At 38.0% G+C, this 23686-nt stretch overlaps 2 protein-coding genes across 3 annotated transcripts; one reads left to right on the forward strand and one right to left on the reverse strand.

Annotated features, from left to right (window-relative positions):
- Window positions 1–47: 47 nt before the first annotated feature.
- gpsm1a (G protein signaling modulator 1a) lies at window positions 48–3643 on the reverse strand. The gene is made up of 3 exons (XM_053481504.1): window positions 3493–3643; window positions 1524–1902; window positions 48–919 (listed from the first exon to the last, which is right to left on the reverse strand). The coding sequence occupies exons 2-3, from the start codon at window positions 1833–1835 to the stop codon at window positions 743–745; spliced, it is 489 nt and encodes a 162-aa protein (XP_053337479.1). The 5' UTR covers window positions 1836–1902; window positions 3493–3643; the 3' UTR covers window positions 48–742.
- A 10951-nt stretch (window positions 3644–14594) lies between these two features.
- Window positions 14595–22384, forward strand: LOC128509040 (uncharacterized). Of its 2 annotated transcripts, none has more exons than XM_053480563.1 (8): window positions 14595–14782; window positions 15103–15383; window positions 19216–20966; window positions 21053–21184; window positions 21289–21531; window positions 21618–21758; window positions 21865–21990; window positions 22113–22384. In XM_053480563.1, exons 1-8 carry the CDS (start codon window positions 14760–14762, stop codon window positions 22278–22280), a joined length of 2865 nt encoding a protein of 954 aa, XP_053336538.1. In that variant the 5' UTR covers window positions 14595–14759; the 3' UTR covers window positions 22281–22384. The 2 variants fall into 2 exon arrangements, with proteins under 2 accessions (XP_053336538.1, XP_053336539.1); XM_053480564.1 differs by having other exon boundaries at window positions 21630–21758.
- The last annotated feature ends 1302 nt before the right edge of the window (window positions 22385–23686 follow it).

The following is a 23686-nucleotide window of genomic DNA, read 5'->3' on the forward strand; positions in this document are numbered from 1 at the left end:
ATATTTTTATTTGTTTATTTATTTATTTTCCTTATCAATGTGTGCCTTTTGTAGCTAAGTATTTGTTTTTGTCAGTCTTCCTTCTATTTATTGTATATTGAGTTTATTGAAGCCAAATGACCCTGGGGTCCCATGAGAGGTTACCCTATGCAAAATTTATCATTTCCCTCTGCTATGAAACAATAGATTCGTATTCACAGTACCTACAGGTGGGGAATTATTTTTCACTTGACTTGAAAATGTGTGACAGTTGTTGTGTCAGTTGTGACACTGAAAGTTAGTATAATTACCATTTAAATTATTAACATGTTAATTTTCCATAGTAGTTTGTTCACTTGGAATCTAAACAAATAGAGCATACTCCGTTCCCAATTCCCTCAGACAACATGGTCTAATGGTCTAATAATCTTTAGGCCTGTTTTCTAGTTGCTAGTTTTCTAATAGATACATACACAATTGGCAATGTTTCCTATTGTAATACATTCATTTAAACTCACAAAACTGGCCATGTTAGAGCACAAAGGACCTGTTAATGAGACCTGTGAAGAGATAAGACATAAAAATGTGCTTTAACATAAAAAATGTTCCAGACTTTATGCTACAAATCTGGGCCATGTTTTGAGGTCAACTAGTTACACCAAAGTCCACCCGGACCTTAGTATAGAGATCTATACCAAGAACAGTTTATCAATGTCAGTGCTTAAACACAGCACCAAAATTTCACTCTTAAATACCACAGTCTTTAACTGGTTGGCTTGGACTGGGGTTCAGAGTCTGTGGCATCATTTTCATCAGGATGGAAGGAGACTCTCTGTTCATCCATTCGTTTAGCCTGTACTCTTTGAATGAGACTGAAAAAGTCCTCATCTGGATCCGGAACTGGAGGGAGTGAGCACCTCTGGTCATTGATCCGGGATGACTGACAGACACATTGGGACAAATTGAGAAAGAGACTCAATATTTACTTTAATTTCTATTTCTAATAATATAGAATAATACATTACATGCCCAAAACTAGAGTATGTGGACGCATAATAATCACACCCATATGAGAGCCTTCTTCAAACTGTTGCCACAAAGTTGTAAGCCAACAATATCTTTATATGGCCTTACTTTAGGATTTACCTTTACTGGAAACACAAGGTCCAAAATATGCTACAGCATACTGTAACAATGCCCCTGTGCACAAAGTGACATTGCATATGTACTGTATTCATAAAAGTGTATGGAACAAAACACCAAACTTAACCTGACTAATACTTTTGGAATAAAAATATAATGAGAATTTATAATTAGATCACTTATGTAGACCAACTCTATATTAATTCTAACTTTTTTGGAATGGGATGTTCAACAAGCACATATGAATATAATAGTGAGGCGTCCACATATCTTTGGCCATATAGTGTATACTATATAGTGTTGACTATATATTCTGAGTTGTTAAACAATATATTAGTATGAGTAAATCAATTATAAATGTTATAAATAGTTTTACACATCAGCGCCCAATGAGTTTTTACCTGATATTTTATGAGCATGTTAAAGAATTCGTCACTAAGCTCTTGTGGATTACAGGCTTCACAAAGATGACCAATGCTGTTTTGTGCTATCGTGATGCCCAGCTGATCTCCTACACTGGCCCTCTGATCATCCAGTCTGCGGCTCTGTGAGCTGGCTATCAGATCAAACAACTCCTCTGTTTGGTTGAGGGAGATTAGTGAGGTGGCATCTGACAGCAATGGAGACTCACATTCAGAAGACCGCGCTTCAGCTGGGGCCTCTCCTGGCTGGCCATTGGGTTGTGGAAGATGCTGACAGCGCCGGTTTTCCATGTGGCTGCTTGTATAATCACAGAGGATTGAGAAGAGGGAGACGTCATGAGGGCAGCCCTGACCTTGGCTTTTAAAAGGGAAGAATATGATAAATAAAATGAGACAAATAGACAGACAAATGGCCTACTCTATATACTCTATAAAGATTGGGCCTTGGTAAGAATGTTTGTGGTCATGTCAAAAGGAAATTTGACGTGAGAAATTACAGATCTGGTAGCTCTGCTTCTTGTTCACAAAACTGCTGACTAGAGCTAGGACATACTCTAACTAAAACTGTAAATGTCATGTAGCATAACCAAACAAATAAATAATAATAATAATAATAATTCAGTATTTCCTCTTTACCCCAATTGAAGCTAGGATTGCTTAATTGCTTAATATTTGCTTATTTAGTTGCTATAAGGCTAATATATACTGTCAAAACCTACTTGGCCTCCAGTTAGTTTTTACAGTAAAGCTTTAATAAACTACATGTACATTTCTAGGCAAAGAAGCACACTAGGTACAAACATTGTATTACTGAAGTACCACTTTAGTGACAAGGAAAGGTTCAGTTTTGTACCCTTTTTCTTGAGAATGTATAGTCGCATATACACAATGAATAGCTTATGTAGCGGAAAATCAAAATAGATTTGCCTCTATTGTTGCTGGCAATGTATGGTGTGCTGTTTTTCATATAAATGTACAAAAAAAGGTCACGTAGCTAAAGACAGCAGTGGTGAATATTTGCTTTATTTTTCATTACATAGCTTGATTTCAGTTTGAGTAAGAATCAAATGTGGAAATTAGATTAGGATGATAACAGTTTCAGAAAAAAAAAATGCTATTTTATGCAGATACTAAAATGCCAAATGTTCAAAAAGCCATTAATTGGGTTAATTATATCTTGGAAATGGTTGTGAGCATATGTGATTATTTGTATATGCAGTTAATATCATGCTAAACTGGAGAATTTCCCTCATAGCTCATGTTAAAAACATAAAAAAAGTAAAACTTCAGACTTAAATCATGCCTTGGATAATCAGTTACATTTGGTTTAATGGGGAAAAGGTGTACATTTTTTTGGCATGTTGTCAAACTACCCCTGCTAACCAAAATGGATTGAAGGTATTAGTGGTAATTTGTGAGATTAAATGTGTCATAAACATTTTATTAGATACTTTTGTTAAATCTGAGTTTGACAAAGACACTGGAGAACAGCATTTTCTATTATATGAAAAGTTTAATCTTGTACCTCCAGTTAATTTGTATAAACAATAATTAGTTTCTATAAAATTGTGTGCTATGTTAACACTAAAACTAGGTCACAGAGCCTAGTTAGAGTTGGCATGATGCACTCAGTAAGGCCCAACGAAGTTTGAAACCATGAAACAATTCCAAATGAATACAAGATTTATACGAGCTTAACATACATTTATGAACTAGAATTTGAATTATAATCAAAAATAAAATGACATAGCCTAAACATGACAAATGATATAAAATGATGATTTTATATAAAGAATTAATCTCTTTGCCACAACTTTAAAAGTTCAAATAAGAGCTACTAAGGTTCACACAAGTACTGGCTGCACTGGGCTGTTTTTGCCCTGAATAGCCTCAGATGCCAAAGCCCAGTCATAGACTGAATGAATTCCTAGGCAGACAATAGACACACCTTTCTTGCCCGACACCCAAACGTGTTTGTTATTGAGCAGAGGTTCCCAGCTTGCTTATCTTCTTCCGTAATGTAAAAAATAGAATAGAAGATGAAAGAGATCTTTATAATCCAGAAACGCGTGGTGCACTTGCCATTTTCACACACCCAGTTTTCCTATGAGCGGGTTTGTGTCTCTTTTAGAGGGGGAGAGAAAGAAAAAGAAATGGGTGGGGGTTGATGGGGCGCATTTGCCCCTCTCAGCTTACATCATGGTTGCTATAGGAACTGCAGCTCACTTCCCAAATCTTGCTCCTGTGTATTCACACACTTGTAGACAGCTAGACATGCACGCACACAGGTTTACTGAAGAGAGACAGATAAAGACAAGGACAATGTTCTATCAAATGCCTACAGTTGCAAATATTGTCTGGTTGGCGTTCCTTGAACATCATGTCTTCTTTATTAATACTGAAGGACCTGTACAACCTGTACCCATTTTTCTATAGTTTCACAATGTTCACACATTAATTCTTTAGAGTTGATTGTCCATGGTTTATAACATTTATTCCATTATTTTACACAGTGATTGATGAAAACTTGAGTTGCTGCTGCATGGTGCAAAGGGGTGGGGGTGGACAATAATGATTGAAACCGGGGAAACCAAAGAAACACATTGTAGCCTGGGGCCTTGCCTGAATTGAATGGATGAATGCCCATCCGTTCAGAAAGCCCTGGGGAGAAATAGAGCAGTCTCTCTCTCTCTCTCTCTCTCTCTCTCTCTCTCTCTCTCCTTGGTAATTCCCTTAGTTCAGCTCTGCATGCCAGCCAGCAGGGCAGCTGTTACTGCTGGTCCTCAGTTCTGTGTCTGTCTCACTGCTGTCCATCCAGCATGCTGAACACACACAACCACATTCACACCCACAGCTGCTTTTGGTTTCTCTCTCATACATCAACGTACTGTGGCCCAGCTGCATAGACTCTGTAAACACTTGTATTTGTGTGTGGGTGAGCAGATTGAATAGTCACAGTGTGATTGGTGTGCAGACACCCACTGCTGTTTGCTTGATTGAGTGGACAAGAACTGAATATTTTGATTGTTATGTATTGTTATGTCTGCAGTGCGACACTTATAGTATGCTGTAACAAGAACACACAAAATCGATCTATTTGCAATCAGAAATACCTGAATGTATTCTATGTTTTTCATTTTCTTCAAAGGTATATTTCCTGCATGGATTCCATTAATGGAACACTTTTAAATGTGTGTCTGGTTATAAGGGATGCAGGAACTTACTTTAAGACTTCAAGAGATTTATTAAAGCAAGTTATTTCTCCACTCCTCTTTGGGTTTGTCTTTATGAGGCATCAGGGGTTAGCTGGTACTTCTACACAAAACATAAGGTAAAAAGAATTGCAGGATCAGTAGGGATGGGAATCACCAGTAGCCTCATAATACAATATTAACTTGGCACCCAGGTGCTGATTTGATTAAAATTGTGATTCTATAGGTTTTACGATTTTATGAATATTCCAATTCGATATGACATTTCCCCCCGTTACAATTTTAAACCTTTAAAAAAGTTTAATGTTTAATTTAATCTAGCCCATTTCTTATTAAACAATTTTCTTACATAAAAACCATGGGGAGCATTTAAACAATACAAACTAACCTCAAATACAAGAGTTCAGTATTTAACTGAGCATGTACTGTATGTCTGTTCTCCGCCATAATAATATTTTTTTCTAAACAAACTTCCTTCACTTCTACCACATGCCATGAAAATATGTTAATAGTAGAGTTTACCACTTGTAGGATTATAAAATAATAGCAATGTTTTACCACCTCTAATGCCTCCAAAGTTTTAAAACTTAACTTGACCTCTAACAGGGGCACGCAGGGCTTCTAATACAAGAGATTTTCGACTAATTAGCACTTACTGTGGTTTGGGAGGCGGCACCTTTAGGTTCTGGGTTTGATTCCCATCTTGGGTCATGTGCATGGAGTTTGCATTTTCTACCGGGCCTACTGGGTTTCCTCTGGGTTCTCTGGTTTCCTCCAACAGTCCAAAGACATGAAGATGTTGTGTGTGAGTATGTGCGTGCGCCCTGCGATGGATTGGCACCCTGTCCAGGGTGTACCCAGCCTTGTGCCCTAAGTCTTCTGGGATAGGTTCATGTCCCCCGTGACTCTGTATACAGGATAAAGCAGTATAGACACTGATAAAGAAGTGAGTGGGTTTTTTGTGATAGGTGTATTCATGTGCAATAAGTTGATTTGGGACTAATTAGCTCACAGAGATTTATAAAATGTGTTTTGTTTTTTCCATTTTGTGTGATACAAAAGCTCCAAGCTTTTGTGTTCTGTACAGAACCTGAGAATCTGAGACTGATCAGTTGATCACCACTCACAGCCAGTCAAACTGAAATTCGGCCAGCTCAGATTGACCGAGTCATTTTTATTATAAACGTAAAATTGTATATATTTTTTTAATACTCGATTTTGGAGTATTGCTGCAGAAACGAACTGCGATTCCTAACTGAACCGATTTTTTCCCTATTTCTGGTGTGTTTTACCGGGAGAACCTGCTGCTCCCTCCTATAGTACAGGACAAATTTAGTAAAGACTCTCTTGTCTAAAATGTCAGCACTAAACCTTTTTCTAAAGTAGTAAGATTGGATGCACTTGAAGATGACCAAACCAATTTGAGAACATTTAAAACCTCTATATGGGTTTGTGCATGTAAACCATATTTATAGTATGGTTCATACCTGCAGATTGATATGGCTTTAAAAAAAAACAAAAAAACACTGTGTGGTACATGCATGGGCAGGGCAGAGAAAGCACAGGCTTTAAAATAGATGTGAATGAGACGCACACTGAGTGGTTGTGGGAATTGCTGTGATATATCCAGTTTCCACTATTGCATGCCTACAGGAATCATGGCACAAACAGTCTTTCAGTGATTCCGAGATTGCATTGTATTACATTACATTAGAGACATTTGGTTTTGAAATGAACACTCTTATGAGGCTGATGGTTAATAAAAGGCAATGAGGTGAGGAGAATGGCACCGTATTGGCTGCAAGTTTCTGCGCTGGACCTGAGCATGTGCCGTGCTAGGACACTGTTACTAAGAGAGAGCATGACAAACATTCTAACAGAACCGGTTCATGACATACTGAAACCAGTGTAACTGAAATCAATCAGAATTACAAGATTAGGGGAGGTAGAGTTTAAACCATGTAGAGCTTTTGCTAGTTAAAACCATTTCCACCCCAAGATAAGGTTTCTTCATGCCTTCTGCACGACCTCTGAGATATCAAGGTAACTTTTCATCTTTTGATTTTTAAATATATTTAAAATATAAATGTTAAATAGAACAGTTATACAACAGTTTTGATTAGCTGTAGACTATACTAAATGTACAATAAATTATAAATGAGAAAAATAGGAAGACTGAAAGAAACAATCTAAAGCATGCCATCGTGTCAAAATATGACGTGTTATGGTATAATAACATTCCAGAAGTTTTCTGAAGTAAATTGCAAGGGTCTCTTACATTTTTCCAGAGCTATATGCTAGTGTTTTTTGCTGACCTGACTGCTGATAAAAGTAACAGGATGAATTCTGAAGCTTATAGGGCTATACTCTGCTTAGATCCAGCCAAATGATGAAAAGCTAATAGGACATTGCTTCATATTACAGATAATGACACAGAACATATGGTGAAGTAAAGTATGCTTTTTACTTAAAGAAGGCAAGACTGTAAGCAAAAAGTCAACAAACAAACAGACGGTCTAAACCCTTGAATTAAGGCCGAAAGTTTTGATATCGCTTAAATCTTGTGTTTCATTTCAAACTCAATCTGCTGGTGTACAGAGGCCAAAAGCCAAAAAAAACCTTACAATTGTTAAGAAATTTATCGACCTGACTGTATAGGAGACTGACACATTTTGTCCCAGAAAAATCCATAACAAAGGTACAACACAAAAAAATCCATAACAAAGTAACAAATCAAATTAAAATTGTATTTGCCACATACACAGTCATACACAGTGTGATATGCAGTGAAATGTTTTAACAACCGCGCATGAACTCACTCACTCACTCATCTTCTATACCGCTTTATCCTGTATTCAGGGTCACGAAGACCTGGAGCCTATCCCAGGAGGCTTAGGGCACAAGGCAGGGAACACCCTGGTCAGGGTGCCAATCCATTGCCAGGCACACACATACACACACTCACACACTCATTCACACTCTACAGGCAATTTGGGAACACCAATTAGCCTAACCTGCATATCTTTGGACTGTGGGAGAAAACCGGAGTACCCGGAGGAAACCCACCAATATATATATATATATATATAGAGAGAGAGAGAGAGAGAGAGAGTAGTTACCAATGTTGTTTTCATTATAATTCATAAATGACAGTAATTTAGTACAGAACATTGAAATTATTTCATACACATCGTAGCTTGTTAGGAAGCAGAGTCATCTATGATGCATCATCTCTGCAGAGAGGAAAAGTTCTGTGCCAGTGTTGGGGCTTGAACCTGTGACGTTCTGATTGTAACCCCAGGTCTCAGTTATTAAGCCACTACTGTCCTAATCATATTGTTTTTAGCTTTCATCACCACATTTCAGTTGGAAAAAAAAGGTTACATTTTAAGTTGATTCAAGGTGAACAAATGAATGCAATGAGTGATAACCATGTGAAAGTACAGCACACTAAGCCTGGTTAAGTAATGCAAGTAAACAAAAAGTTTTGTTTATTCAGTTGTTTGCATATAAACAAATGTTGGGCTAACAGACTATTCTTGTCTTTCAGTCCTAAGAAAATGTGGTGTGAAATGGGACCTGCTGAACCACATTTACCTACTGCTTTTATATTGGAGATCTCACGCAAAGATCAACCTCCGCTAGACACGTGCAGAGATGGGACAAAAGGAGTTCCTCTCCAGCAGGCCAAGTTTCAGATCCAAGGATCCCCACAAAGTAGTGCTCTGTCTCTCACCTCACCAACGAGGGCCAACCGTATGGACCTACTGAAAAGTGGCTCCCCAAAATCAAAGGCCCTTGATAATCTGAAAGCAAAGATCCAGCGGCAGAGACTAGAAATGATGACTTCAAGTCCACTGGTTGAAATAAAATGTCAAGATCACATAACCAGAAAAGTCTGCAGAGTGAGCAGCAAAGGTCTGTAATGTATGTGTGCTTCACTGAGCCTTAACTGAGCAATAATTTCATTAAATCTCCTATAAAACAGATATAGAGGCCTATGAGGTCTTCATGGATGGATAAATGACATTATATTGTAATATAGTGTAATGATACTTACAGGTACACCTGTGTCTCAATGGAAAGCCCACATAAATTCAGCCTCAGGCAGAGACCACCATATTAACCCAGCTCCCCAGGGTACTACTTCTACTAAAAAGCGTAAGAAAAATCTTACTTATTTAAAACCTGGTTGAGCAATATTTTGAAAGTATAATAACATACAGTTTTGAACATTTTTCTTTACAATGATATAGAAGAACATTATATGTACATATCTGCTTGGAGAGATGCCCAGAAGCTTGTGAAAGAAGTCTTAGATTCCCAGTGCATCATGTCTACAGATTCTCAGGAAAACAACATGAAGAGTACGCTCCAAAATTCTGTTCTGCTATTGTGGTACAATACACCACATGAATATCGTAATAACCTGTCTGTAATGAACAGTAAATATATATTTACTACAGTAATTCTGTAAATTGCAAATTTGCAAATCTTTATTTACAGAAAAGAAGGGAAAATTCATTTATAAGAACCACCAAAAGACTGCAGCATTAAGCACGCCAGGTGGTTCAAAACAAAGATCGAATCAGCCAAATGTAGTTGAGAAATCAAGTCATCATCTCCCTAGTAATATTTTCCATGCACATAACCAGGCGACAAACCCTTCTGGTAGGTGTGATAAAAGCAGCTCTGCATGGCCATTGTGTTTGAAAGGGAAGGAGAAAGAAGGTCCTGCCAAACAAAGTGCAGCACAGACGCAAAAGACACAAGAGGTCCGTGAATACATGCACTACAAAGTCCTTGAGAGGAGGAGAAAGGAACGACAGATGAGAAGAAAAGTGATATTTGAGCAGGAGAGGAAAATAAGAAGTGTGCAAGACATAGTGAAACAGCAAAAAGAAGCTCTTTACAGGAACAAAAAACAGCAGGCACGAGAATCAGAGGTATGTATATACAGTATAAAGGTGTGTCTGGAAGTAGTGCCCTGCAGCTTGTTGAGCAAATGTTATAACCATAATTTCCTGTTCAGCCCAGTCTGGGAGGTGTGATAAAATAAAAAACTAGCATGCTGTGCAATTTTAACCACACTTCAGCGCATCAATTCTAATCCAGCACCTGAACTAATTATTAAATTATTCATGAATACAAGAACTGAACTGTAGTTGTCATGGTACCTGCTGTTTAGCTGAAGCATAAATTTGATGTAAAATTAAACTTGCTTTCTGTAATTTTTTAGGATGTCTGTAGCAAAAAAGCGTAACTGTGATTTCAGTGTTATATTTGTGATTTTTTTTTTTCTGTTCTCAGTGGTCTTAATTACAAACGTGAGTTTCGTTATTGTTTTATTTACACCATATCACATTGTTTTAATTGGCCTATATGGGTAACCCACAATGATGAGTAATGAGCCACTGTGTGAAAAGCTACAAGAAATGTTAACACATATGTAGAAATATAGCTGCTGTGGGCTCAGATGATGTCTACTCTAACATTCCTTTTCTTAGAAAAGCAAAAATGCTGACAAGGAAATATTTGCTGACAATAGCAAGACTCTTGGACTGCAGCTCAATGTACAATATGCTGTTTTGGATACATCCAGGTGAGGGCAGCATTCACTAGCATTAGCTTGCAGTGTGTATTACAGTATTTGCTTTGTTTTAGAGAAAACTCCATTCCGTGTTCCATGGTTAATTATGCTATATTAAATATAGTTGATTTAAATGTTTCTGTTTATGCAACAGAACTTTGCAGATGGAGCTGTTTTCTGATGCCTCGTCTAAGACCAACTATCCTGTGCACCCGGATAGCTCTTCGAGTATCCAGGCCGAGGCTCAGAGACACAGAGTTGAAGCCCTCAAAAAAACGATCTCCTCTCTGAACGCACGTGTGCAGATTGAGACTGTCCGGCTTGGCATTACTGATCATAAAGAAGCTCTGACGCACACAAGGCCCACTGGCGATAAACATGAAGCTGCAGATAGAAAAACTCAAACAAAGAAAATAAAGAATAAGAAGAAGTTTGTGTCCATTAATGGAAATGTGCCCATGAAAAAAATCAGTGTCGGTAAGTGGTTAACTTGGTCACTTACCGGTTAACTATCCTGTTAAACAAACAAAGAATGAGAGTAGTGAGTGAATTTTTGAATGTGTATTGTAGATAAGCAAGCTCATCCAGTGATGCGTGCACTACAGAATGAACAGGGAACATCAGATCAAAGTGATGCCAGTAAAGGCACAGATGCTACTAGCAAGGTAAACCAAAAATTAGGGTGGGAAAAAGAATGTCAAATACCCAGTGCTGCATTTCCCTTATAATGATATCACAATTACAGCATACTGTAGTTCATTATAAAGTTAATTTTATCCAACATAGTTCATGCATTACCCACTGTGTGCAGTGGTGTGAACTGAGCGGGAACTACAGTCAGGGACAGTTCCAGTGCCACCTCTCGCTGGCACAAAGTCAGCAGTTTATCTGGGAAGAGGAGCTCAGGGCGCGCCAGTTCAGTGCCCTCTTCAGGCTCAGACAGAAGGCATTGTGGGAGAGAACTCAGGCTGAGCTCGCATGGTTGGAGCACTGTAAGAAGTAAGTGTTGTACAATATTCAAATACAAATTTAAATTAGACTTGTGTTGCTTTTAAAATATATACTGTATGTGAAAAGCCTTTTTTCCACACTAATTGCTAATTTTATTAAACACATCTACACATCTTTTTGGACGATTTCTTATCTTCTTTCTACCCCATCCATTAGTGCAAAGGGACTACCTGGTTGTAGATGACTATGATTCATTCATTCAACCACAATAACACTAAGAGGGTAATGGCACAGTAATGTGTGCTGGTTTGAAGTATTAGACATCATTCAGAATCTAAAAGATTTCACTTCTGGGTTGAAAAGCTTCTATCCATCAATTATCCATAGTATACTATTTATCTTGTGTAGGGTCAGAGGGGCCTGGAGGCTATCCCAGGGAACTTAGAGCAGATGGCAGAGTAAACACATGCCACGGACAATTTGAAAAAGCCATTCACCTGAGAAAACATAGTGCCCTGAGGAAACCCACCAAGCACTAGGAAACCATGCAAACTCTTCCCACACAGAATGGAGACATTTAAACGGATTTAAACCATCAACCCTGGAGGTGTGAGGCAACAGCACTAACCACTAAATCACTGTGCCACCTAAGTTGAGGAACAGTCAATGCTAAATATATACATCGAACAGGCATCTACTGTCATAAACTAAACACTAATAAAGGCCTGGAGGACAATTAACATCAACTGGAAAATAGAAAAAGTGATATATTTGCAATTATGCATCACAAAATGGACCATCACAGTAGGTGTGAATAATAAAGCGGCCAATAAATGTGCACTGTTTGTAACCCTTAATTACCACAGCGCTGTTGAATTCCTAAATCTGATTGGACAAAAGTTCAATTACTTTTGTAAAAGAACAAAACTTTTGTACAAATCACATTTTTTTTATTCTCATATTATAGTTTCTACTGTATATTAAGAGCTAATTCACAGAGATTTGTCTAACCCAGTTATAGAAGTTGAAAACGCTCAATTTCTGTTTAGTTTATATAGTTTAATTAGTTTTATTTACATTCATATGCTTCGGTTGCCCCTTTTACCAGTCAGTCACCAGATCATATATATTTAATCTTACTGCTCCTTTACTGAATCTAGATCTGGTCTTCAATAAAATAGTGGTAACATTTATCAGTGCCATTAACACTTGTATGCTGACACTCAACATAGTGTAAAATTATTCTGTAAGAACATAACATATTGGCTGGTGTCAGTGCTTCGCAACAGTCAGTGGTAAAACCGTTACTCTAAATGAAAGGAATAAATGGGAACATAAGACAAAAGAGAAATGAAACACTATAAATAATCATCTGCTTTGTATTAGGTCATATTACACCACCCTGTTGTTAATTATTTTCCCCGTAACAGCACAATCTGCTCTGTTTTCTTCCTCACACAATAATGCATTTATTTTACTGAGTATTTGACGTTTAAAGGGATAGTTCTATAAGTCTGTCTTAAATCAAAATTTAGGTGCATTACAATAGGCCTTGGTTGTTATGATTTTTTTCTGCTCTAAACTAAGACAGTGAAGTTCGTCTCCCAGAATGTGAGTACAATGTAAGAAATCAGGGCCAAGTTCCACAACACTCGTTCCATCCAAAAATGCATTCCAAAGTTCATATGAGCTGAGATTCATTTGAAGCTTCTGCAGTTCCACTGAGATAAATCAAGATGGTATCTTACAAAATGACAGTAGTTGTTAAATCAGTTGGCCAGGCTTACTTACATTGTACTCACGTTCCAGGTGACAAACTTCAGGGTCAGTGAGCAGAGCACTGTATACAACAAAGACCATTATTACTATATGATAATGTAATTACATCTATCCACCTCAATTTTGACCTTACTGATTGGTCCAGCAATGGGAGCTTGGTGTTGCTGGGATTTTTAACTCCTGATTATCCATCCAGTGTCCAACAGTTAACTATATTTGAGTTTAGTTTCACTGTATTCCAATTTAGTTCCAGCTAGATTTAGCACAAGTCCCTCTCCCATGTCAGCAAAACCCACCTCCCACTTGCCAACACATACCTAGAAATATATGCTTAAAGTGCTATTAAATCATTATTTTACTTACTGTAATAACTAATATTTTGGAATCTGGCTTCTTTTATTTCTATCAGCAATGCTCTATCAAAAGATGATTCTGTGACTGAAATCAAGAGGGAGCAGGAAGAAGTTATACGCAGACTGAGACATGAGGAGGTGTATTCTTGCAGCTGTTTATTTATTCCATGGACTTGTCATAAGCAATAATATGAAATTTCCAATTTTTATATATCTTACCACCGTTTTGTTTATTACCAGGCGGAGATCCACCACTGGCGCAATGTATATAAATGTGGGCGGCAACAGCGTCATCTCCTGCTTTATCATCATAGAGACATCCTAGACATCAAGAAGTCAACTAATCACTTTCGACAAGTCCTAAAGAACCAGACCATGACTGAGACTGATTCAAAGCCCAGAGACACAGCTTCAGCACCAGTAAATACCCTGCATTTCTCTGCCTTTACTTGACATTTTCCCCTCCAGCCAGTGCCTCTCTATTAATAATTGTCATTATATAAATAGCCATAAGAGTACTATCGATGTTCTGGGGGAAGGATTTGGGTAGAACAGCTGAATTTTACCCACAATTTATCCACAGTTCTCAGGTGCCGCTCCCAAGCCATGCTGTGTTATTTCTTATTTTCTGTAGGAGGGAAAGAGTTTAATCACAAAGCCTGGGATTATACCTGCTGCCAGAGGCGAAGATAAGCTGCCAAGTAAGCAGAGGAGGCAAGTGTCGCCATTCACTTCTACTGTCATGCAGCAAACAGAGGAGGGCTTTTTAGCATTGTTTTACAGTGGTCATTGAAGACCACTCTGGCTTGACATGCAACCGCTTAGGGATTTATGAAATACTGCAGTGCAGCATTTAGCACACACCAGGGCTGTGTAGCATGACACACATCACTAGGCAATCTCTTAGAAGCATAAGCCTGCAGTACAGGATAGGAATATCATGAGCTTTTTGTCTTAGGTGTGCACTGTACTCTATCACTGTTACAATGCACCACTCAGAGTAATTACTCTAAGTAATGGAGGGAAGCAGAGAGAAAGAGAGGGAGAGTACAGGGGGGATGGATGAGAGAAGCAGAGTGGTTGGAGAGAGAGAGAGAGCGAGAGAGAGAGAGAGAGAGAGAGAGAGAGAGCGAAGTGGATATTGAAAAGGAAAGGAGGGCACGACTGAAGAGAGGGATGCAGGCTGCTGTATGCTGCTCTTCTAGCTCACACTAAGATGGGACTGCATGTGATGATTTGGGGAGTGGCTGCAGTTTCTCACTAGGGATCCTGAAGGAGGATAGTCTAATGTACCTCGAGCTGTTAGCTTCTGTGGCTCTATCATGCCACTATGCCAGCCATGAACAGGCCAGGGTAGGTAAAAGACATTATAGTCTTTTTGTCTGTCTGTCTCTCTTGCTTTTTGCATGCAAGGCCTTCTTGTCTTTATATTACATAATGAAGACTTGTGACTTGAAAACTAATACTGGTGGAAAAAAGACATCAGGGATTCCACCAAAGTGCAATGCATTTCTGAGAAGATCAATGCTCTCTTTCATGTGGGATGATGAAGTGGTTTTATGTGACTCTTGTGCCGAGAAGCCGATCCTGCTGCAACATGAAGCCGTCAGGATATGGCCTAGGCTGACCCTAAGTCAAAAGAGTGGAGGCTAACTTTATTTTTGCTTCCACAGGCTTCTCACTAAAGCAGGCCTGAGGAGACTTCTAACAGCAGAAGAGGTATGGAGTCTTGGGAGGAAGAGAAGTTTGGGAGAGCATACTATACCAACAGAGCAAGAGATCTTACAGACAAAAGGGTCCAAAGATGCAAGTGACTTAAAATGCTTCTCAACATATAGCCATCGAAGCATGCCATGCCATAACACAAGCACTGAGAGAAAAGTTAAAAGAGAGGATGGAAAACCTCCACATAAGCAAGAATCAGTCATGGCAAACTCTAAAGCTCATGGTTACGGTGGGTCAGGTTTTAAAGATCTTTTCTAAAGTTAGATATAACATGTTCTACAGTTGTTTAAACATTTGAATGAAATGACTACAGTCAAATAATTGGTTTTCTTACTGGAAATTATTGTGTCCTGTTAAAATATTGTCACAATATGTAACAAAAAAATTCTCCTCTTTTTAAATTTTAACCACAGCAGTAAAACTTGGTACCATTTTGGTTCCTTTTGAGGACCAAATCATTGTTGAAACAGCTATAATTCATTTTAATGTACAGTGGATGTCCTACATTTTCGCTGACTCATATGCTTGCTTGAGTGATTCAGCCATTAAATTATACTGACCGACTATAGTAGTTAGAAAATGCATCATTACAGACAATTCCTTAATTATTGGCACCCTTCATGAAAAGTAAGAAAATGTTTACATAATGGGGACAAAGTGTAAATTCAGTAGGGACAAATACACAAAAAAGTATATATACTCAGCAAAAAAAGAAAGGTCCTCTGACTTTCAACTGTTTTTACTTTCAGTAAACTCAATGTGTAAATATTTGTATGAACACTAAAAGAGTCAACACCATAAGACATAAACTAAAAATGTTTCACAATGTGTCCCTGAATGAAGGGAGGCTCAAAATCAAAAGTACCAGTCAGTATCTGGTGTGGCCACCAGCTGCTTGAAGTACTGCAGTGCATCTCCTCCTCATGGACCGCCTATTGCGGACAGTCTGAGCACTGATTGAGGGATTGTGTGTTCCTGGTGTGACTCGGGCAGTTGTTGTGGCCATCCTGTACCTGTCACGCAGGTGTGATATTCGGATGTACCGATCCTGTGCAGGTGTTGTTACACGTGGTCTTCCACTGCGAGGATGATCAGCTGTCCTTCCTGTCTCCCTGTAGCGCTGTCTTAGGCGTCTCACAGTGCGGAGATGGCAATTTATTGCCCTAGCCACATCAGCAGTCCTCATGCCTACCTGCAGCATGCCTAATGCACGTTCACGTAGATGAGCAGGGACCCTGGGCATCTTTATTTGGGTGTTTTTCACAAGTCTCTTTAGTGTCCTGCATTTTTAGAACTGTGACCTTAAATGCCTACTTTCTGTAAGCTGTTAAGGTCTTAACGACCATCCACAGTTAAATCAATTTTTGGCTATGTATTGATGACGAGAGAGTTGAACCACTCCATAAAGTCTTTTTCAGCCCATCCCAAAGGTTAATCCATTGAGTTAAGGTCAGGACTGTGTATTAGCCAGGACATGTTGAGCCAAATGAATTTTGGCATTGTTGTCCTGCAATATACCCAGGTAGTCAGTAGGTTTAGGTAGTCAGCTGATTTTTTGTTTTTTCAGATATATATATATATATATATATATATATATATATATATATATATATATATATATATATATATATATATTGTTGCTATACAACATTGCTGAGCCAGGACCTGACTAGCTGAAGCAACCCCAGATTGTAACACTGCTTCATAGGCTTGTATACAGTAGTAAGCACTAATCATACAAAATGCTTCAATTAGCTTGAGAGCATAACGATTTGACTTTGGAGCAATGGAAAAGGTCATGGGGTCCGAAGAGTTAAGATTGATCCCAGGGTAGAAAGGAAAGCACATAAAGTGATGCACCCAGTATGCACACTGTACGGTAACAAGTAGTTTTCTTTTTTAATCTTTTTTTTTTTTTTTTTTGAGCCACATAGCTCAAAAAAACTCAACTTTACCAAGCTTTAAGTCATTTTTAATCATGGTAAATCATAATTATTTGTTTGGACCATGTGATTCAGCACTGTCCATCTAATTAAGCTCAGCAATGTCTTTAGTTGTTTTCTGGTTTCTTTGCATGATGCAGGCCATTAATTTATTCTTTATGAAACGCAGTAACTTATTTTCCACAACCACAGAATACATCTGACATGGTTGTGGTATTGGTTAGAGTTGAAAGACTTGCTGCGAGTAATTATCAAATTTAGGGCTTTTAAGTATTTGATTTTTTAAATCTAAATGGAATTTCAATATAGAAGTAAATGTAAGGTATATGTTTTTTTTTGTTTTTTTTTCGAAAGCTTACCAGAAAGGTTCACAGAATATGCATCAATACTGGGGCCCCACAGAGACAAAAAAAATAAATAAATAAATAAGAGCTTGTTATTTTCATATTAGCATCTGTAGATTGTCCGACATTAAGCTTGAATAATAAACAAACAGCTTCATCTTTAATACCTACCTGTTCAGGATTGCAATGATTTAAAACAGACTACAGTTATGTGGTTAGAATTATAAAATTATCAATGCTAATTAACATTCTTTCCTCTTCTTCTGTAAAGGCTTTTCACTATCATTATCATTAGTGAGGTCACAAAGTAACAAAGCGTTAGGGTTAGGGTGCAGTCAGCATTCAGTCAGTCAGTCAGTTCATCCCAAAGGTGTTCATTGGGGTTGAGCTGAGGTCTCTGTGCAGGTCAGTTGAGTTCTTTCACACCAGCCTTGGCAAGCCATGTGTTTATGGGTCCTGCTTTGTTTACAGGAGCATTGTAATGCTGGAACCGGTTAGACTTTATTAATCCATTGAAGGTAAATTGTAATGCTACAACATACAAAGACATTCTGTGCAGATAAGTACTTCCAAACAGCACTGACATCAGCATGCAATGAGTTACATTAATCAAAAGACCAATCTTCTCAAGACTACCATCCAAAAAGATTTAATTCATCATGCATCATCTTGACGCATCTGCCAGCAGTTTGCTGTGCTCATGTGGATCAGGACATATGATGACTGTGCCTTCTTAACAGAATTATTCTTTTTCTTCTGGGATTGCCAGCAATGCTCGCCTACACAGTGGTGTATGGAAAACATAAGCTAGTAACGCTAATTTTAGTTCAGGGCTAAAGGCTCTTTTGCCAACTAAGGCTCCCTGCTTCACCACTGCTATTGGGCAAAGCTGAAATTTTCTGACAAATTCCTCCCAAGTCTTGTTATAATTTGTCATTAAAGACAATTGCCTGGGCTTTTATTTTTTCACCTGGCATAGATCATTAGACTACTACTCTATATCAACAAACCTATACTAGAACATAAATTCATAGGTTAATTGTTTACAAATTACAAATCATATGAGACAATAAAATTAAATAAACAATATGAAAATAAATGTGTTGTATATGAAAAAATAGAAATATTACTATTTTTTTTTCAAATACAACATATATACTTTTATATTGTTTGTTATAATAACATTAGTTTCGTCCAATTTATCATTATAAAAAAATATTTATTATTATATAGAAATATTTATTTGAATATTTTTTATAACAAACCCCTGAAAAATAAATGTGTTACAAAATAAACATTACACAAAAATTTGTATTAATGATCGTGACGGCTGTCTCGTGCCTAGGGTTTATCATAATAATTGTATAATATTTGATATTAATAAACCTATGAATTTATTATCTAATATAATATTTGATAGCGATGTTATATATATTGGTATATATGCAAGATACTTTTCTTTTTCCACATGAGTCAGTCCGCGTCAGTCGTGCTCTTTTACCAATCAGATGTGACCTCGCCATTTCAAACATTCATAACCCGCCAGGAGCGCATCGAAAAACGAAACAATCTAATATCAGGACAAATCCACAACAATCAAATCCAGCTAACTAAGTTGGCGACGTACGAAGAACGGACCCCTGGTCTTTGTGACAATAATAATGGTGTTAATAATGGTGTTGACTGTGTTGCACATTCATTATTTATAAACATTCCTTCATTTCATTGTTACACATGTTATATAGTATTTTATGAGGTAAATTTTTCCTTACAGAGCCCAAGCCCGTGAAAAAGGTCAAGAGCCCTTTGCATAAAATTGATGCTCATTCAAAGGTGAGCCCAACACAAAGCACTGAAATACACTCAGGAGAAAAGGTCCATCGGACTCTACAGGATGTGCATCACTTCACATCGGAACACAAGCAGCCTAGTTGTGGAACAGCTGGCAATCCCTCCATTGTTTCCTGTTTGTCTTCCGACATAGATGAAGACCTACCCTATGATTATGAAGACATTTATCCAAAACCTCAAGAACAAACAGAACCAAGATATCAAGAGACATTAAAGCCACATTCTTCTTCATTTGAAATGACTGTTGACTGCAGTGCGGTAATAACGGACAATCTAACTCTTAATGTGCAGAACAGCCACGAGTCACAAAATATGGTATTTAACAATAACCATGAAATTTGTGATGTGTCCAGGAAATCAAACATAGCTTATACTTACACATATGAGACTGATTTAGTCTCACACATCTCTGAAAGTCTGAAGTGGCAGAATATGAAAGATTTACTCATAGATAAACCACTTGTTACAAATTCAGTCCATGCTGTAAGTAGTGATATAAAAAGAACTGACAGCCCATCCTGTGATGATAGCCTTTCTGAGGCAGAAGATAAATCCGAACCATTTTCCCTCCAGAGTGAAGGACTGGTCTGGTCTGAAGAAGAGAAGGATGTTCACAGTGAAGATAAATCTGAAGCAGGAATCTTTTCTTTAGTGTATGCTGAGAAGTTTACTGTCATCCCAGAATCGCCTCCATACTACAATGACTGCAACACTAACTGCTATGAAGTGGATCCCTATGATCTGTTTCCTAATGAAAAACTACTAACAGCAGAGTCAAACCTGTCAGAGATCCTGTCTCCTGTAGATGAGGTTTTGTCATATGGAAGTGCTGAGCTTCCTCCATCACTTAAATCCGGACCTGGACCGGGACTAGACATCAACATTTTACCGCCTCCTCTACCTGCATTTGAGATCATCACATGGACTAGTGAGGAGGATCTTCCAGCTGCACCCGACTTTCTTGAAGACATTTCTATTAACAGTGAGAACATACCTCCTCTTCCTGTAGACTTGTCTTGTAGGAGAGATGCAGAGAGGCCAGATGAGACCAATGTTAATAATGATGATAACACTGCAGGTTTGTGTCAAATGTTTTCTACTGCAGAACAGGATCAGCAAGACGAGGGCTCTGAATACACTACCTCTCTTCACGGTGACAACAGTAATGAAGATCAGGATCCTTTGTCCTCCTTTAATATTGGAGACAGGGTTCTTGTCTACAATTCAAGACAAGGAGTTCTCAAATATAAGGGATACACTGCTTTCGCTGATGGCTTCTGGGCTGGCGTTGCTCTTGATACGCCCAACGGAAACCACAATGGAACATTCAGAGGTGTCAAGTATTTTACATGTAATAAGAGCTGCGGGGTTCTGGTTAGAGCTGAGGACATTTCTCATTTGCATATAGAGCATTGTAACAATGCAAATACAGGCATTGATAAAGATCAATTCTCAGATGAGGATCCCCCCAGTAATAACCAAGATGGGGAAAATGGAAATAAACCCATTAAGACAAGGCAAAGAAGACAAAGTGGCAGGCATTGCTCTCCTGGACATGATTCATCAGCATCAGAACAGACATTACAACAGGAGGCATGTGAAAAATGTGAAGGCACAGACAATAGTGTAACAACTTTTTCAACATCCAGTGAAAAAAAATCTATTGCACAACAAGTGAGCAAGACACACTAACATACTTGATTTCATAATTATAATTTTCCGAATGTGCTCTTTTGTGATCATTAAACATGTTATTATAGATTGATTGTACAAGCCACCTGGATCCGGAATCTGAGGCTCTGATTGAAAGGTTGACTGAGGAGATATTTGCCGATGCTTTAAAGAATATACAGGGAACAGGACCAAAATCTGATGGTAAACCAAAAGCAATCGTAAGCAACCAATTTTATGCTTCAGTAGAATTGAATTTTGGCCAGACTTCTCCAGAATTGTTACATTTGTCTCAATGTTTTGTTCTTTTTTTTTTAAACTTCAGAATTTTAAGAACAAAGAAGTTGGCGATGTGATTAACAAACCGCGTCTCATGGACAAGTGGCAGCAGGTGTATCCAGCATCTCCACCACAAATACGGGTCAAGCCTCATGAACACAGCATTGTGTACAGACTGGTTGATTGCACAGTTGAGACACTCTGTGGCCAGGAAAATGAAAGTGCACTCAATGCTTGTGAGACGCCAAACTATTTAGTAGATGATGAAAGCCGCAAAACCTACAGGCAGGTTAGTCATGCCTACTTGATTTAAACTGGTAGCAATTTGTCGGACTCTCATGTGTGTGTTTTCCTGTCATTCTGTATTCATGTCAGGTCCTTTTCCAGTTAGTGTCAGATATTCTGCACAAGATTTGTGGTGATATACTGGAAATGAGCGGATCTTTTCAGAAAACAGTGGATAAATCAAAAATCTCACTTCTACAGACAAGACAAATTTCAGTCAAACTTTTAAAGGTAAGCGTGGGATCATCATGAAATCATTGGGATAGTGATAGTGCTGGCACTGCAATACAGCTTGAAATACAGTATGAATATACTGAATTGTAAAATCTATCTACAGAATGCAGTGAAAAGGGAAACACAGAAAGTGCTTAATTTAGAACAAACTGATCAAGAAATGACAGAGATGCTGCAAACCCTGTGCAAATACTGGTATGCTAAGAGGGACAGAGTGGACTACATACTGGTTTGTACAATAATGTTTAATTAAATATCAGTATGAAGGATTACTATTATTTGTGTAGCCTATTACATACTGACGTCATCCTTGTCAATAATGCACACATTGTTTTTTGTTTTTTTTTGTAGATTCAGGAGCTTCACAATGAGGAGAAGGAGTGGGTGGATTACACTAATGACCAAATCACTGTGAAAATGCGACTGGCCGATGAGATTTTCAGCCTGCTTCTGGATGACACTATATCAGTTCTTAACCACATATATACAGCAGACAATCCTGATACAATGGAAAAATAGTATAAATTTGACATACTTATCATGTCTTTTGGAAAGTTACTCAAACTTTGACACATTTTCGATTCAGGTAAACTCTGTACAATTTTACAATAGAAAATAAAATGAAGGTGTGTGTATATATATATATATGTACATTAGTATGGTCATTTGTGATGCCGTGTTATAGACAACGAATAATCATTGGAATGTACCTATACCAGTATCAGGTATCAGTCTAATCCTGCACTAATCTACTCATGTTCATAAAATTGTTTTGATACTATTGAACCCATGCTACTCTACAACAGAGCCGGACACTTATTACACAAATGACATAAGGCCCAACTCCTCTCTCATGTCAAAATTTTTTCAATGTTCAGAATTTTTGTTCTAGGTAGAGAAAACAAATGCACAATGATATGAGAATTACATAATGAGATTGAACTGCAGGAAAAGCAATTAATGTCAGCAAGTATGTGCTAGCTCACACTGCATTTGTCTTGCTAGCCTAGCTTAGCCATGCAGCTCTCAGTCCGCCTGTGTCTCACTGCCAGACACTTCCTGAGATGTGTTGTCCAAAAATACTGTACATACAAAAGTGAGTGTGAATTGCATTAGATTAGTATCTAGATCAGACTTTGTGACACAGTAAAATATTACCCGCTTAAAGGTCCAGTTTCTAGTTTCCAGCTTGGGGTAAGGTCTTTATAGAGTTTTTTTTTTCTGTTCTCCCAGTGTTTGTGTGGATTTCCTGTGGGTTCACTGGTTTCTTTGACAAAAACACAAAAGCTTATGGATTGGCTACTCCATATTGCCCCCAGGTGTTAATGGATGTGTGACAATGTGTTCATAGTACCCGGAAATAGATTGTCAAAGCATCCAGTATATATAACCCATATCTCATGCACAGTTCTTGTGAGATGGAGATGGCTCCAAGGCCATCACAACCCTCATCAGAATAAAACATGGCACAGCAGGTATTATTGGCTCCTCACAGCTCCACTGTCACAAGCTCAAAATTGAGCTTCAGTTATAGGCTATTGTCTGTCTGCAGTTACTATGTATTTTCTCCCTGTGTCCATGTGGACTTCCTCCAGATTATCAGGCTTCCTCCCACCTACTAAAACATGCAAAATGATAGGCCAGCTATGCAAAACTGCCTTTAGGTGTGAATATATGTGTTAATACAGAGACCCATTACAAAGTCCTGGAGTGGTTAAGTCATATTTCTTTCTACTTTGTCCATTTTACTGAACAAACAGTAAAAATCTGCATATGAAATGTGTGCACACTAAATACTTAATGCTCAAACGTGCACATGAAAAACGTAAGTGTGAAAATGAATTGTATCTCATGCAAACAAATAACAGTACATTTACATTTAGGCATTTGGCAGTATTATCCAGAGCGACTTAAAAAAGTTCAAA

Source organism: Clarias gariepinus, chromosome 21, assembly GCF_024256425.1.
Source record: "Clarias gariepinus isolate MV-2021 ecotype Netherlands chromosome 21, CGAR_prim_01v2, whole genome shotgun sequence".
Taxonomy (NCBI): Eukaryota; Metazoa; Chordata; class Actinopteri; order Siluriformes; family Clariidae; genus Clarias; species Clarias gariepinus.

Bases quoted from the DNA above. Each gene is read 5' to 3' on its own strand.
- gpsm1a (XM_053481504.1), bottom strand. From the start codon at position 1,835: ATGGAAAACCGGCGCTGTCAGCATCTTCCACAACCCAATGGCCAGCCA. The intron at 920-1,523 runs GTAAAAACTCAT...TGTGTCTGTCAG, and splicing joins ACATGCTCATAAAATATCAG to TCATCCCGGATCAATGACCA.
- LOC128509040 (XM_053480563.1), top strand. From the start codon at position 14,760: ATGCCAGCCATGAACAGGCCAGG. The intron at 14,783-15,102 runs GTAGGTAAAAGA...TTGCTTCCACAG, and splicing joins CCAGCCATGAACAGGCCAGG to GCTTCTCACTAAAGCAGGCC. The intron at 15,384-19,215 runs GTGGGTCAGGTT...TTTTCCTTACAG, and splicing joins CTCTAAAGCTCATGGTTACG to AGCCCAAGCCCGTGAAAAAG.